Source organism: Phascolarctos cinereus, unplaced genomic scaffold (genome assembly GCF_003287225.1).
Source record: "Phascolarctos cinereus isolate Bilbo 61053 unplaced genomic scaffold, phaCin_HiC Scaffold_726;HRSCAF=1367, whole genome shotgun sequence".
Taxonomy (NCBI): domain Eukaryota; kingdom Metazoa; phylum Chordata; class Mammalia; order Diprotodontia; family Phascolarctidae; genus Phascolarctos; species Phascolarctos cinereus.
Genome location: NW_027556098.1, coordinates 85,165,141 through 85,181,718, shown reverse-complemented (window position 1 = coordinate 85,181,718; position 16,578 = coordinate 85,165,141). Strand labels below are relative to the sequence as shown.

The following is a 16,578-nucleotide window of genomic DNA, read 5'->3' as shown; positions in this document are numbered from 1 at the left end:
GTTCAAATCTTATTCTGACATTATCTGTGTGATCTTGGATAAGTGACTTGATTGCCTCAGGCCTCAGTTGCATTATTTGTAAAATGAAGAGGTCCTTACTACTTCTGGTGGCATAGACATGCTTAACTTTATTCTCTGTAGCCACCTTGCTGAAAAGCAATGACCATCTTAACCCCCTTCTATTCCGGAACTATAAAGGCATCAGCTTTTAGACTATCATTGTTGCTGTTGCCGAGTCGTTCTCAGTGACGACCCCATTTGGGGATTTCTTGGCAGAATTACTGGCGTGGTTTGTCATTTCCTTCTCCAGCTCATTTCTACAGGTGAGGAAACTGAAGCAAACAGGGTTAAGGGACTTGCCAAGCGACACAGCTGTTGAATTTCAGAGGCCACATTTGAACTCTAGTCTTTCTGACTCTAGGCCTGGAGCTCTATCCACTGAGCCACCTAGCTGCCCTTAAGGCTCTCAGAAGAGTGTGTCAATCTACTCCGCTATTGCCTTATTCCCCTACTCACTATCCCCGTAATTTTTCAGATCAAAGTGCCCCTCCCAGATACCACTTTCCAAAATTCCTCTTCCCCTCTTTGAATGTAAGCTCTTTAAAGGCAAGAACTGTCTTTGGTTTTGAATCAGTGTGGCGCTTGACTCATAAGCAAGCAGTGTTTTTTCATTCATTCATTAATTCATCCTTAGTTGTATAATCATGAGTCCCTCAAGCAGCTCTTATCTTGGTAGCCTCATCTATAACTATTTATGGGGAGAGGCTGGAGACAGGAATGGTGATTTTATTGTTATGGGGAATTTCCAAGGAGGAAGTGTCCACTCATGCAGATCTGCACCTGTGTTCTGCAACTCCAAGTCCTAGAAGGTTGCTCGGGGCATTGGGTTGTTAAATGGGCTGCCCAGGGTCACACAGTCCACACATGTCAGAGGCAGGACTGTCACTCAAGTCCAGCTCTCTACACCACAACAAGCTTCCGCTATCTGTAAACTAGGGATGATAATCCCTGTAATGTTGACCTTACACGGTTATTTTTTTTTTTAGGTAGTTGGGGTTAAGTGACTCGCCCAGGTTCACACAGCTAGTAAGTGTCAAGTGTTTGGTCTGAGGCCGCATTTGAACTCAGGTCCTCCTGACTTCAGGGCCAGTGCTCTATCCACTGTGCCACCTAGCTGCCCCTGACCTTATATGGTTATTGTAAAGACCAAATGAAATAATGTTTGCAAGGCACTTTGTGAACTTTAAAGCACTATATCAATGCCAGCTTTCATTTTTATTAGGTCTTGGAATAGTACTATTCCAAAATCAAAAAGCATGCTTCCCTAGGGGCTGAGGAACTGCACCATCCTTTCCCTGAAATTGACTGAAGCAGAAATAAGGGGAAGCAAAGGAAGAAGAAATAGTCTACTAAAGCATAAGGAATTCACTCAGATCTTGAACAACCTATTATTGTGACATAGTTCTGATAACAATATTTCCAAAAAAATGTCAAAAGGGATAGTTTCGGAAAGCCTGGGGAAGACTTATGTGAGGCGATGCAGAGTGAAGTGGGCAGACCTGGGAGAACAATTTATACAAGGCCATCAACAATATTTAAAAAAGAAAATCTCAGAGACTTATGAATTCATGGCAAGGCAATGACCAACCATGCGTTCAGAGGACCATAATGAACGTATGCTGCCCATTTCCTGACAGATGACAGATCTGAAGGGGGAAGGGACAGATTTTGGGATATGGACAACTCGAGGATTTGTTCTGCATGATTATGCATATCTGTCATCAGTCTGCTTTTCAATTACGCCAGACCTTTCGTGACCCCATTTGGGGTTTTCTTGGCAGAGATACTGGAGTGGTTTGCCATTTCCTTCTCCAGCTCATTTTACAGATGAGGAAACTGAGGGAAACAGGGTTAAGTGACTTACTTGTCCAGGGTCACACAGCTAGTAAGTGTCTGAGGCCTAATTTGAACTCAGGTCCTGACTCCAGGGCCAGTGTCACCTAGCACCCCTGTTCAGAAGCTTTAACCTGATATTTTTACCTGTAACTTGGGCTGATTCACCTCTTCTTAGCCTGAGGTCCCTCCACTCCCAGGGGCTTACCATCTTAGTGCTATATTTAACACAGACCCCCAAATCACCTTTAGCCCTACTGGAGTTCAAAACTCCCAAACCCAAGTGATCCCTTAGTCTCAAGCTTTTCCTAGTAGCTAGGATTACTGGCATTAGCCACCACCCCCAGCTTGAAAACGGGTGTTGATTTACATGGACATTACTATAACAGTAGTGCTGTTTCAGCTACACCTAACCACTATTTACAATATTGCCTCCATTGAAAAATGCATTCTTGGGTCCAACCAATGAAAATGTTCCCAATGTTCTCTTGTTTCCAAGAGAAAGAACCTCTCTAAAGTTATTGAGAAAGACTCTAGGGATACTGTCCAGATGCAGGGGCCATTCATAAGGCAGGTGCAGGCTAAAGACTAATGCTTCAACCACAAGATCCATGAGCCTAACTCCTTCGAGGTCTCTTGACCCTTAAGATGCAGCCTTGTAAAATTATACATATGATCCAACAATAAAGTACTCAAGTCACCCAAATAGTAGAAAAAGGTCATCATAATAACCTCTCAATATAAGGAAGACCATAATAAGCATAGATTTTTTTTTTGTCTTACAGAACAAAATCAAGGTTAGATATTTATATCACTCATACTGTCAGGGTAATAACACACTGGGTCAAGAAATCAACATATTCAATATAAAGTAAGGAAAAGATACTGGGCCTTAAAAGTTGGTAAAAAAAATGGAACATAGAAAGGCATTTCCCTTGTATATTGATGTTAGCCATATGTTCCATGTGGTTTGGTATCCATGTCATGTTTAGAGTCGGATGGGACCTTAAAAGTTAATAGATCCCTTCCCCTACCTCGATGCCACCTAGATTGTTATAGTACTTAATAAAGTATATGGTTCTTAATAAAGGCATACAACCTTCACATAAAAACCATGTACTATAGGCTATTTTTCTAGTACTATCAATAGATTCATATAGACCTACTCACCATTTCTTATCTAGTGTTTCTTGGGACCAAAGGTACGGTAAGAAGAGGCAACTGGAGGGAAGGGATAAAGGGAGTAGCCTATGGCCCCCAAATAGGGCAAAGCTAACCAACTTACAGGTGGACCAATATTAGGATCTTGGTCTTATCACTATATACCTTGTATGACTTACTGATTCACAACAATGGTTTCCCCATGTTAGCATGGTTTGATTTCAACTTTTTTAATTATGTGGGCTAGATGAAGGGAAAAAAAATGCTTAGAAAGAAAGCCAGGGAAAACCAAAACTCAATAAGTATACAAGAAGGCAATTCATTCAAAAAGGTCCTAAGTATCAATGCTGGATGGAACGGTTTTGTTAATGACTAACTTGAGTAGTTTGAGGCTTAGGGAAAAAGTTGGAGCCCCTCACTTAGATGACCATTAACCAACTGGAAAAGTAAAGGAAACTGTAGGGAAAAGAACATTCCTCTTTTCTGTAGCTTCCTATCAGAGGTGAAAAGATCACACTTATTAGGCATGCTCGCTCTCATTTTTGAGACACGATGCTGGCATGAGTCCACAGAGGGAAAGATTCTATCTCTAAGGTAACCAGGATCCAAGCACACACAAGGCTAGCTAAAGTCAATACCTCAAAGCCTGCAGAGACAGAAAAACAACCAATGCCAGCAAAAGAAGAGTTGATGTAATATTAACAAAGGCTCCATCTGCCAAAAATAAATAAAAAAAGAGGGAAAGAAGGAAAGAGAGAAAGAGGAAAAGCAGGAAAGCAAGAAGGAAGGGAGGAAAGGAGGAAAGAAAGAAAGAAAGAAAGAAAGAAAGAAAGAAAGAAAGAAAGAAAGAAAGAAAGAAAGAAAGAAAGAAGAAAGAGAAAGAGAGAAAGAGAGACAGAGAGACAGAGAAAAAGAAAAAAAGAAAGAAAAGAAAGAAAAGAAAGAAAAGAAGAAGAAAAGAAACCTACTGTGTTTTGTGTCCTCTGCAGCTATTAAGCAATCTAATCCTGAACTGCAAAAACACACAGTAGAGTTCAAAAAAAAAGCATGAATTACTGCAGATGGTGAAATCCACATTAGTAATAATAATTCTTATTTACATAGTGCTTTAAGGTCTAAAAATGCCTTCTTCACAACTCAGTGAGGTAATAAAGAGGCAGCAATTTTTCCATACAGTAATTGTTACCAATCTAAACAAATTAAAAAAGGGCCCCGAGGGGCTAATGAGCATGCTAAGATGACCTCCAAAGTCAAATCTACAGCATAAATGAGAAAGTCTCTGTCAGTAACATTACAAATTTGTAGAATTCACCTGAATCAGCTCCATGTCAACTCTTTGAATATCAGCCTATTACCTTTAATGAACCTCAAAAATCATCCAGGTACCATATATATAATGAAACTTTGAAATGAAGCCAGATGTTAATTTTTTAAAAGATATATATCATAGTTCCTTTAACACAAAGCAATACCAAGAAATAGGAAGGAAAAAAAACATTAAAAATATAGTCTTGGTTAGCCAAAGTAACCAACAATTGGGAGAGCTTAAAGTGTACAAAACATAAAGCACCTAGATAACTTCAAAGACTTCATGTTTGACACTACAGTAGAATCTACTTATATTCCCTGAATCATTTTCCAGAGCTAAAACACCAAACAGGCAGCTAGATGACCCTGAGTCCGGAAGACCCGAGTTCAAATCCCTCCTCAGACACTTACTGGCTGGGTGACCCCGGGCAAGTCACTTCACCTCTATTTGCCTCAGTTTCCTCATCTGTAAAATAAGCTGGAGAAGGAAATGGTAAACTACTCTACTGTCTCTGCCAAGAAAACACCCCAGGTTGTGTCTATCCTTTGTTCTCAAAGAGGACCATGACATCAGGGAGATGATGACGTGACTTGCAATTGACTTTGATTTGAGCAAGGGAGGGCTGTACAAGGTCCCCAGCCTCACTTTCTCCTCTAGAGCCACCTGGGTCCAGTGGCCAGATATCCATCAGAACGACTGGAGATGACTGACCCAGGATGCAATGAAAGACCCTGATCCTGGCCCAGGAAACACTAAATGGGGCCACAAAGAGTTGGGTACGACTGAAATGACTGACAACAAAGAAGCAAAGCTGACATTGTCTTCCTTTGCCTTGCCTGATTTAAAATCCTTAAATGAAGATGCCAGTTATCAATGAAAAAAAAAGTCTTTACTTTTTTTAGTCTTTAAAAGGCAGATAGCCCAAGGCACTAGGCACTCGACAAATGAGATACTCAAAATTGGCTCTATTCTCTCCCAAGCCTCTGTGTGTATTATATATTCAAAGTAGTTACTATACTGTCTTGCTACATTTTGTTGGAGTTAAATATCAAAATGACAGTGCTTAGGGTGCAAATGGATTTGTGGACTCCTTGCGAAGTAACTCTATGGACCATAGGCTGGAAATCCCTGAAGTAATCTAATCCTCTCACTCTACAAATGAGGAAACTGAGGCCCAAAGAGGCTGTATCTTCCCCAAGCAAAACTAATGTCTCTGACTACAAATCCAGCGCCCGTGAACATATATGCATGCGTGTTCACAGAATCCTAGAGTCTATGGAATATATATACACACACTGTGGCTTGCTGCCCAAAATATTTCAGTATATGGTTATTGTATTTTTGTTTTCCTTGGTTTTTTTCTTTCATCAACAGTCATGGCCATGCTTTTCTCCTGACTTGAGTAATTTGTTCCTCATTTCGTCTTTCAGTCTTTTCTTTTTTTCCATATCTAGTCACAGATATATCTAAAGTAGATTTACATATTGTTATATATGAATTACAGAAATATTTTGGTATGTAATGCCAACAAAATGTAGCATGACTATGAATAAACACTTTCTGCAGAAGGAATATCTAAGATATACATGTTTTTATTTTTCATTTTATGTGGACCCTATGACTAATGAAATACAAATTTGTTTAAAAGCATTACTGACCTTAGTGTTTTTTTCATCAACTTTATTTTTCCCATTAATAAAACTAACATTTATGTAGTACTTTAAAATTTACAAAGCATTTTACACAAATTACATTCATTTGAGCCTCACAAAAAAAAAAAACCTACGAGGATATTTTATCACAATTTTACAGATGAGGAATTAGGCTCAGACAGATTAAGTTACTTGTCCGTGGTCACACAGCTAGTAATTGTCAAGCAGTAATGATCAGAGACTTATCTCTTCTTAGCAATGCAAGGATCTAAGACAACTCCAAAAGACTCATGATGATGGAAAATGCTGTCCACATCCAGAAAAAAAAAAACTATGGAGTCTGAATGCAGATCAAAGCATATTCTATGTTCTCTTTTTTTTCTTTTTTTGTTTTTTCTTTCTCGTGGTTTCTCCCATTGGTTCTAATTCTTCTTTACAACATGACTAACATGAAAACAGTTTTCATATGAATGTATATGTTGAGCCTATATCAATTTATATGCCATTTTGAGATGAGGGGAGGGGAGAGATGGGGAGAACATTTGGAACTCAAAATCTTATGGAAGTGAATGTTGAAAACTAAAAATAAATAAATAAATTTGTATTTAAAAAACAAAGAAGTAATGATCAAACCCAGGCCTTCCTAACTCCAACACTCTATCCAGTATTCTATTCTATTCTACTTACTGGATACCAATAGCACAACTGCTATTGTGTAAGGGATGTTAAAACAGAATTCTCAGACTCAAAAAGGTTGGAAATTCCTGGCCTGAAGGCTCTCTAAGGTCCTTCCAGAGCTAAATCTTCTGATCCTACTAACTACTTGAACCACTAACTACCACCTGAAATCTCTTCTGCAACATTAAACGATCAAGCTTCCTCAGAGATAAGATTCAACTCAGGTCAACACTCCAGAACTGGTGAGGAAACACCTGTGACCATAAAAGAGATTTTAAACGCCCATTAGAAATGCTATTGTTGGTAATTTCTCATAAGGAAATTTAACCTGACACCTGGCCATGCCCAGGTTGGGGCACCCGACTAAGCTAATCCATTTATGGATACTTCAAAAATACGAAAAGGCAAAAAGCATAATTTTCCTTCCTTGAAACCCAAATTAGATGATAGGTTGTTCTTCTTGTTGCTTTTTAATATTCATATAGACAAGGGAACAAATCAAAATATTTCAACACACAGGGAAGAGAAATGGCAATTAAAATGTCTTTCCTTTGTTGAAAAAACAGAGCTATATACTTTAAAATGTTCTTTAATATGATTTAGACAAGGCCAATCCAAATTCAATAAAAGGAGATAAATTTTGCATCTCCTGAAAGCTCCTATTAAGCTGGCAATCCCAAAACTCAGAATCCCAAAAGCTTGAATAACCAGATTAAAAACAAAGTGACCAATTTCTTGAGACAGGTGGCTCACTAGACAGAATATGCTAGGCCTGTAGTCAGGAAGAACTGAATTCAAATCTAGCCTCAGACACTTTCTAGCTGTGTGACCCTGGACAAATCACTTAACCTCCGTTTGCCTTAATCCACTGAAGATGGAAAAGGCAAACCACTCCAAATATCTCTGCCAAGAAAACCCCACATCCAATAATGTGCTATGGTCCACAGGGTCATGAAGAGTCAGACACCACAAACAAGAATAACAAATCTCATACCAACGAAACTGAAGGCCCTAAGGGATTCTTCTGTTTCTCCAAGATCCCTCTTAGGATACAATGAGCAGGACAGAGGGAATGGAGCCTTGTACCACTCCATGAACAAAGCGACTGTTTGCACGAGTAAATCGAACTTTCTCTTTTTCTCACACAGACCCACACACACGCACATAACTTCTACATGGATTGCATTCGGGAAGATGAAAGTGCCATTATATAACAATTTCTTTGGAAGAAACAACCAACAGGCAAAGGTTTCAGAGACTGCTGAGAGGCACTTGCAGTCAGGAGAAAGAAAGCACTACCTCAGAAATTAGGAGATGAGCTGCTGACCTGGTATTGTCACTAATTTGCTTTGTAATCGAAACTACATATTCTTTTCCCTCTGAGGATTTCAGTTTCTTCCTCAGTAAAATGAGGCAGGGGGAATGCAGAAAATGTAAGATTTGTTTCATTTTTTGTCTCTGTATCCCCAGCACTTAGCACAGCTCTGACACATAGCAGGCGATTAATAAAAGCCTTTGGATCAACTGATGGAGAAGATCATTAAGTCAGTCAAGAAGCACTTATTAAGCACCTACTAAGTGTCAGGCACTGTGTTAAACACTCGGGATCCAATGGCGAAAACAGAAACAAAATTCTAGTCACTACTCTCGTGGAGCTTGCAAGTTCTAATGGGAATTGGGGGGTGCCTCAGGGGACAATACAACTACGTACAAATAAACTACATATACCATAAACTGGCAGTACCACACGGAGGAAAGGCACCAAGTATGAAGAAAGAATCGACAAAGCCTTGTCCTAGAAGGTGGAATTTTAGTGGGGCCTTGAAAGAAGCCAGGGAGGCTACGAAGCTGGGATGAGAAGAGAATTCCTGGTCTGAGGGCCTGCCAGTGAAGATGCCCCAAAATAGGAGATGGCGGGGCCCGTAAGGACCCTACCAACTCCAGTGTTCAATGATTCTATGCCTACAATGCATCTGCTAACCCACAAATAACCTGATGAAACTAACTGAATTCAAGGAATCTAGAGAATTCTAGGGTTGGCTGGTGAAAGGCTCCTCCACAGGTTGGGAAACGATAAAGATCATGCTGAAGAGTGATATTCCTAGGTCAGGAACTGTATTGTTAAGAGACTTGTTTTTAACCCAAGAGTCTAATCCACTTCGTTTAAGAAGGCTTGACCCTCTAATTTTTCTGTAAAAAAGGCAGTCTCTGCCAAAAATAGATCCAGTCCATTCTGGGGGACTCAGAGTGTTTTTACACGTACCTCTGAGGTTGGGTGGGATTTTGAGATGGGAAACTGATGTAATTGTTATAGTATCCCTGATTATTGTCAGAGCCTCTCAGGGGCCAAGTACTTAAGACATAGTCCATTTAACCTCCACACTTGTTAGGGTGATATCTCAGGAGCAACTGGGTCCTTTCAAATCTGTACTAAAAGAGGCTACAGTCTAATGGAGGAGACAACATGCAAACAACTAGATACAAACAAGAAATATACAAAATAAACTGGAGATAACTTTTGTTACAGGTGTCACTGACCAGGGCTGGTTTCAGGGGGATGCCCACAATGCTGCTTTTCCATATGTTTCAGTAACGGGAGAGAATATGAAATCAACAACATGGGCCCCCACCCCCACCCCCATGAGAGAGAAGATGATCACATACACAGGTAACGGATACTTTGTGGGCTATGTTGGGAAGTAAGTTCATAAGAATACCATAGTAGAGAGACAGTATGATATATAGTGGCATGAGCACCACATTAAGAACTGAAAACAAGGTTCTAAGCATTTAAGTGATGCAATGGATAAAGTGGAGGAAGACGAGTTCAAATTTGGACTCATGCTTTTTGTCTGGATAAGTCACTTAACTTCTGTTTGCCCAGTTTTCCTCAACCTCAATAACAGCACCTACCTCCCAGGATTGTTAAGAGGATCAAATTATATAATATCTGTAAAGTGCTTAGCACAGTTCCTGGCACAGGGTTGAGTCATTTTTCAGTTGTCTGGCTTTGTGACCCCATTTGAGGTTTTCTTGGCAAAAATACTGGAGTTTGCTATTTCCTTCTCCAGCTCATGTTACAGATGAGGAAACGGAGGCAAACAGGGCTAAGTGACTTGCCCAGGGTCACACAGCCGTCTGGGGCCAAATCTGAACTCAAGTCTTGCTAACGCCAGGCTCAGAGCTCTAAACACTCTGCCACCTAGCTGCACATAGCAAAAGCACGGTATTCCTTTCTCTTCCCTTCTATGTATTCCCTTTTCCTCCCTTCCCCTTCTAGATCCAATACTCTCACTAATTAGCTGTGTGATCTATAATAAGTCACTTAATTTCTATGAGCCTCTAGTTTTTCATCTGACAAAAAAAAAAAGAGAAGATTGCATCAGAAAATCTGCAAGATCCATTTTAGGCCTAACATGGCATGGTTCTCCAGGTAAGGACAAGGGAGAGAGAGAGAGAGAGACAGACAGAGAGAGAGACAGAGACAGAGAGAGAGACAGAGAGACAGAGAGAGACAGAGAGAGACAGAGAGAGACAGAGAGAGACAGAGAGAGAGACAGAGAGAGAGACAGAGAGAGAGACAGAGAGAGACAGAGACAGAGAGAGAGTGAGTGTGTGTGAGTGTGTGAGTGTGGAATGTGTTGAGTGTGTGTGTTGAGTGTGTGAGTGTGTGTGTACACACAGAGAAAGAGAGAAAGGGGTGAATGAGACCTATGCATTTGATTATGTGCACAGGATTGGTTAACACTTAAGTGGAGGATTTGTTTCCATGTGTATCTAATATTTAACAACATTAAATAAATGGTTGTTAGTGCTATCAATGTCTTCATCTATAAAAAGGAGATAATACTATCTTCCCTACACTTTATAGTGTAGTAATAGTGGCTTTCTAATGCCATGCACTTCTCCATGTAATAGTAGAAATAACTAACAGCCAGCACTTATATTAGCACTTTCAGGTTTGCAAAGTGGTTTACATATTTTGGCCTGGGTCTGCCACTCAATAACATTGGGCAAGTCATACATATCTCTACAAACCTCATTTGTAAAATGAGGGTATTTGACCAGATGACATTTTAAGGTCTCTTCCTGTATGAAAAAGTATGTAAAAGCATGACCTTTCTCACAAGGTGTGTAGAGTAAACAAAATAATGGATATTAAGGCCCTTGGAAAATTATAAAAGCTTTATGCAATTTTTGAAAATCCCTTAAATAAGAGGTAAGGATCTTGTTAAAAATGATGCATGAGGCTTCTAAGCCTATAGTTATGGTAGGGAAGAAAGGTAGAGCCCTAAAGGTAAGCAAACCAGGATGTATACTGGAAAGGTTGAAAAGGAAAGGTCTTGGTATAGAACAGGGAAACTGGTGTCAGAACCTAGATTCAGGGGCTCTGCTACTTCCTATCTGTGTGACCTAGTGAAGGTCACAAGCTCTCTGAGCCTCAGTTTCCTCCTCTGTAAAATGATGTGGTTGGACCATACAGGAGCACACTGTGGTATAGCGGAAAGAGTAATAGATTTGAAGTCAGAAGACCTTAATTTAAATCCCACCTTTGCTGCCTACCAGCTGTGACCTCGGGCAATGTCACTTCACCTCCTAAGGCCTCAGTTTCCTTAACTGTAAAATTCGGAGGTTGGGCCAGAAGACCCATAAGGTCCATTCCAGCTCCAAATCCTTTGATCCCCAGTGGCCTGGAGCTATAGGGCAGTACTGTGGGGACCGAATCCGGAGCTCTCCTCCTGCTTCTCACCTGCATCGTAGAAGGTGTCCAGCACCGCAGTCTCCCCGAAGTCCAGCTCCCCGAAGTTGACGGTGGCAAGGTGGGCCCCCTCCGCCTCACATGCCCGTTGGAGGCACTGCAGAGCCCCAGCCTCGGGGCTGCACCCCGCCCCGCCCTTGGGGCTGTCGTTGAGCACATAGACCGCGCGCAGAGAGCGCTGGCGGCCTCCCGACTGGCACCCACCACTGCCCTCCCCGCCGTCGGGGGCCACCCCTGCCCCATCCAGCCCGTTTCCAGCCAGCTCCCCGGCATCTCCCCCGGGGTGAGGCTGCTGGGGCGGCTGCTGCTGGGTTTGCTGAGGCTGTTCCGTCGCGGCCGAAGGCGCCCCAATGGGGGAAACGCCGCTGCCCACTCCGCCGCTCTCCATAGGGGCTACCTGCACCTCCCTGTCCCACCGCCCTCACATGTATGTCCCAGTCAGGAGCGGGGGCAGAGGCAGGGACAGGCCACCAGAACCCAGGCTGAGGACTGAAAGGAAAACGGAAGGAAGGTGGCCCAGGGTGGAGGAGACCGGAGGGAAGAAAGAAGGAAGGTGTCTCCGAGTGGAGAAGGAGAGAAGGGAGAAAGGTGGCCCGGGGCGTTAGGTTAGGATTGCAAAAGCCTGGCTTAGAAGCAGAGAGAAAGGAAAGAGAAATTCTAGAGCCAGATAAGAAAGGTCTGACCCGGCTGAGCCGGGGCTGGCTGAGAACTGAGCTAGCAGCAAAGCCCTGAAGCAATAACCAGCTATTAAAACTTCTAGCCTGACACCTGCCCCCCTCCCTCCCTCCCTCGGGGCTAGAGCCAAATCGTGAGGGGGTGGAGAGTGCCCCCAGGAACTGGGAGCTGCAAGCTCTGCTCAGCTCTCCCCTCCCCTCCTCTCCCGCGGGGCCGGCCTTTACCCTCCACCCCTGGCCTCAAGGACTTGGGCGGGCGGTCAGTCGGTCGGTTCTCCTTGCAGTCCACCCGCCTCTTCAGCCGCCTGATTTTTAAAAGTCCTAGTTGGCCTGGAGCAGGCGGGATTCCGGCGTGGGCCGCCTGCAGCTGCCCTCGCTGTCAGCTGGTAGCCAGCCCACGGACCTGACCCTGACCCTCGGGGCAGTCCCCAAGCCTTCCCTGGCTGATCAGCAGAGGGCGGTGCTGGTAGATTCCGCAGTAGAGAAGCGCCCGGGGCGCCGGACGCACGGAGCCTCTGGCTGGGTTCTTTGGCCCCGCACTGTCCTTTGAAAGTGGAGGTGCCAGAGGCTGGGGTTTGGGGCATTGATATAGGTATGGGTCAGCGACCAAGAGCCCTGCCCTCTTCCTGCCTGCTCTGCAGCGCACAAAAGTCGGACCCTGCGGGGAAAGAGGTTCTAGGTATTCGTAGCTCCTCGGGCCTCCCGCCAGGGTTAGGTTCTAAAGACCCTCAGAATCGGTGCACGTTGCTTTACCTTTTCCCCATCCCTGCTGGCAGCTGTTCTTTCCAACGACTTTGGGCTGTCGGGGAAGTTGCAGTTGGCACATCCGCGCTAGGAATTTGTCAACTCTCTAAGAAATAAACTTTAAAATTGTTCATGCAAAAAAAAAGTTTTTAAATTTTAAACGCTGAACCAAGATCCGGGTGATTAATGAAAAGACCACTCTGATTTTAGTATTCCCTCTTAGGCAGGTGTCTGACTTTGACCACGACCTTGGACAGGATATTCTGGCCATAAGCCTGAGAACATATTGCTCATTCATCTAACTCACTAAAACGGACCTTACTGCGCAACCTTATCAAGTCCCAGGAAACCAGAGTAATCTTTATGATGAACTTTTGTGCACATATGGTAGAAAGGATTTTAATTTAAATGCTTAGAGATAATATACTGGAAACACTCAGCTGATACTCCTCTAGATTGTTAGAAAGGAGAAGTAAACAATTCTTTTTAATGAAAACAAACATTGCAGTTTTCCATTAGGTTTTAATGATGACATGCAAAGCAAAACCAGAAACCTGAGAAAAACATTTTAAGCTAATAAAAAGCACCAGTGTGGAAACTGACAGGCATAATTCAGACAGAAGAGAAATTATGAGCTTTGTCTTTCCCAGACAATGTTTGTCCTTAAAGAGAAAACGCAGGTATGTGACCAATTAATTGAAAATGTATTGCAAAGGCTTAGTGTAAATTAATAAAGAAGTAAAGGAAATGAGAACATTGGAAAAGTTAGATGAACTTTAATAAAGTGTCTTTTTCCATATGATACTTTAACAGGACACAGAGTTTTTCTTTCCAATGTGTTATCATTTTTTTCTTAAGAACCTGTTCATTTTGCTGTTATCTCGATGAGTGCTATGGATTTGAAAGGAAAATAATGCTTGTTCCAAAATAATTTGTCATTAATCCAAGAAGTAAAGCTTGGGTGCTTTTACCAGCACCCATTTCAGTCCTTCCTAACAGTTTTTCTTTTAACTCTCATCCTGAGACCTGCTGTCCAAGTATAATGAAACAGTACATTATGAAATTTTGCTTGAATAATTTTCTCCTCTTAAAACAAATCCTGCTGAGTAGAGATAAAGCAGGGCTTAGGCTGCTAATAAATACTGTTCCCTCTGCTTGTCTGTTACATACAGTACTTTCCTCTCTGATTTGCATTCAGCAATTTGTACACCTGAAAAGTGTTACAACCCCACACAGCTGCCCTAGCTGATAGCAAAAATCCCACATATGTTTAGCTGTTTAATTGGACCATTCATTATTCATTACTACTATCAAGTGCAAATCCTATGGACTAATTTTGTTGTAATATAGATAGGAGTTGATCATCAAAGGACTGCCTGGCAAGCAATTTGTTAAATTCTGATTATGGACCAGGCACTGTGCTAAGCCCTAGAGATACAAATACAAGCAAAAAAAAAAAAAAGACAGTCCCTGGCCTCAAAGAGCTTACCTTCTAATGGAGGAACACAACGCATAAAAGGGAACTGAAAAAGTGGTAGACAGAATAGAAAGTATCAGTGTTTGGGTTTGGTGGCAAAGTCTAGTAGAGCCAGAATCATAGCTGAGAAAAGAATGAAGCATGGCCAGCCTCTCCCCATCTGCAAAATGGAGGCCTCCAGAAGGAACTCACCAACAAGAGAAGGGAAGGAAGACCAGCATGACAACATCTTCATTAAAAAATTGTATTGAAAAAAATAATATAAATAGTTTTTTTTTCTTTTTAGCAAATAATGACAAAAAGAACAACTAAAAATGTATACTGGGCTTTATGGAAAACTGTGGTTTCTTCTCCCTGAGCATTCTGTCTACATTGCTATAAATGTCCTCAGCACTTTTGGTTGAATACAATGTATTTCACTTGGGGGGGGCAGAACTTTTCACTTAGTAATGCCGTGCTTAAATATTTCTTATCCAGTCAAAAATGGAAACCTAGGGGAAAAAAAATACAAGAGATGACAAATGAATTAAAGTTTCATTTATGGCATAAAATTCTAGAATAAATACACATACATACATTTCCCCTCTCAATCCCCCAAAGATTTGTATCTCTGCAGACTTATCCTGATACCCCAACCATTTCCTTCTAAACCCTATAATTAGTGACTCCAAAGTACCAATAGTGCTTACTCTTTCTGCTCATTATTATTTATTATAGTAACATTATTATTATTATTTATTATATTAATGTACTGCATTAGCTTGTGCTCATATGTTGCTTCACAAAGTCCTACTCTGGTGCTTCATGACAGTGTAGAAGGGACCTGGGTACTCCAAGATTATGTCAGCAAAGTAAAAGACTACCAAAAGGGTTCATGACACATGTGCACACCCAGTGGTTAAGAACCCCTATTTTAAATCATCTATAAACGTCAGTTGGGCTGTTGGTATTGTAAATGGAGATTCCTGTCTAATGACCAACAAGTAGGCAAAATGTGATCAAATGACATGATATTTTTAAGCACTTAGCACAGTGCCTGAAACAGTAGGTGCTTAATAAATGCTTATTCCATGCTTGCTTCAGATTACTGGAGGAAATAAATCATTCAATCTCATTGAAAAAGAAAAGCAAACTAAAGAAGGAATTACTGCTGAGAGGAAAGATGAGCTCACAATTTCTCCTTAGAGAGGCAAATACAGTAATTGGCACAGTTGGTCTTATTATATCCAGAGACAATCAGAAACATCATTTCATGGGATATTTGTTCATCTCCTGTTGCAGTGATCATATGTGAAAATTTTTTTAAAAGACTGCTATAAAAATTATTCCAGCTAATGCAGCAGCATCTGTTTCAGAGCAATAAAAAGTAGAGAAGTTCCAGGAAGAACTTGATACGACTTTCCGAGCGAAAACATAATATATTTTGGATAATTGATGGCTTCAAATCAAAGTAGGAATTCATGAGAATAGTGAAAAATACATTAGAAAACATGGATCAGAAATAAAGAATGAGAAGAGACAAATACTCATAGACTAAACAGGTGCGTCACATATATATCATCAACTCTATCTTCAAGAAGAATCAGTAGATGCTGGAGGTGCTATGTACTGATAACACCTCTCCCCCCAAAAATGAAATTGGTCACATTTCAATAGATGGAAAATGACTACTTACTTATGAGGGAGTCATTGCTAAATCAGTTGTCTGTACAGTTAGACCACCAACTTGTTAGAGCAAAACAACATTAACATGAATCTAGAAGGAAAAAAAATGCAAATAAAAAAAAATAAGATGTACCATTAAAACAACTGACTCATTCTGACTCATTCAAACTAATATTGACCACGAAAAATGGGTAATGGACAGAAGAAAAGCCAAAGACACAGACTACGATAATTTCATGCCAAGTTTAATTGATAAAAATCAATTAATTTCCTTAACAAGGAGAACAAAAAACACTAAAAGGTACCTTAATTAACAAACACTGGACTTATTTACCAAATCAAGATTTCAGCTAAAGGCAATATAAGTTCAGAATATGAACTCATGGGGCAGCTAAGGTGGTGCAGTGGATCGAGCTCTGGCCTTGGAGTCAGGAGAACCCTGGCATAACCTTTGATGTGAGAAGTATACATTCCTACTACCAACCATTCTAGTCCTCACTGATCACTGATGTGCATCCTATTTGCACAAAATAGTTACAATAGCAATACTGACTCTTAAACATGAA

General features: G+C 41.3%; 1 protein-coding gene across 3 annotated transcripts in view; it reads right to left on the bottom strand.

Moving 5' to 3' along the window:
• The window catches only part of MAP3K15 (mitogen-activated protein kinase kinase kinase 15), a 153,395-nt gene extending 140,859 nt beyond the window's left edge, over positions 1 to 12,536 (bottom strand). The window contains exon 1 of one of the 3 annotated variants that reach the window (XR_002325190.2): positions 11,444 to 12,536. Coding sequence is in view for 2 of the 3 variants with exons in the window: in XM_020989936.2 (XP_020845595.1) it covers positions 11,444 to 11,840 (397 nt within the window). In the remaining variant the exon portion in view is untranslated. The remainder of the gene's footprint in view (positions 1 to 11,443) is intronic. The other 2 variants (XM_020989936.2, XM_020989935.2) reach the window with 2 other exon arrangements.
• Positions 12,537 to 16,578: the final 4,042 nt, after the last annotated feature.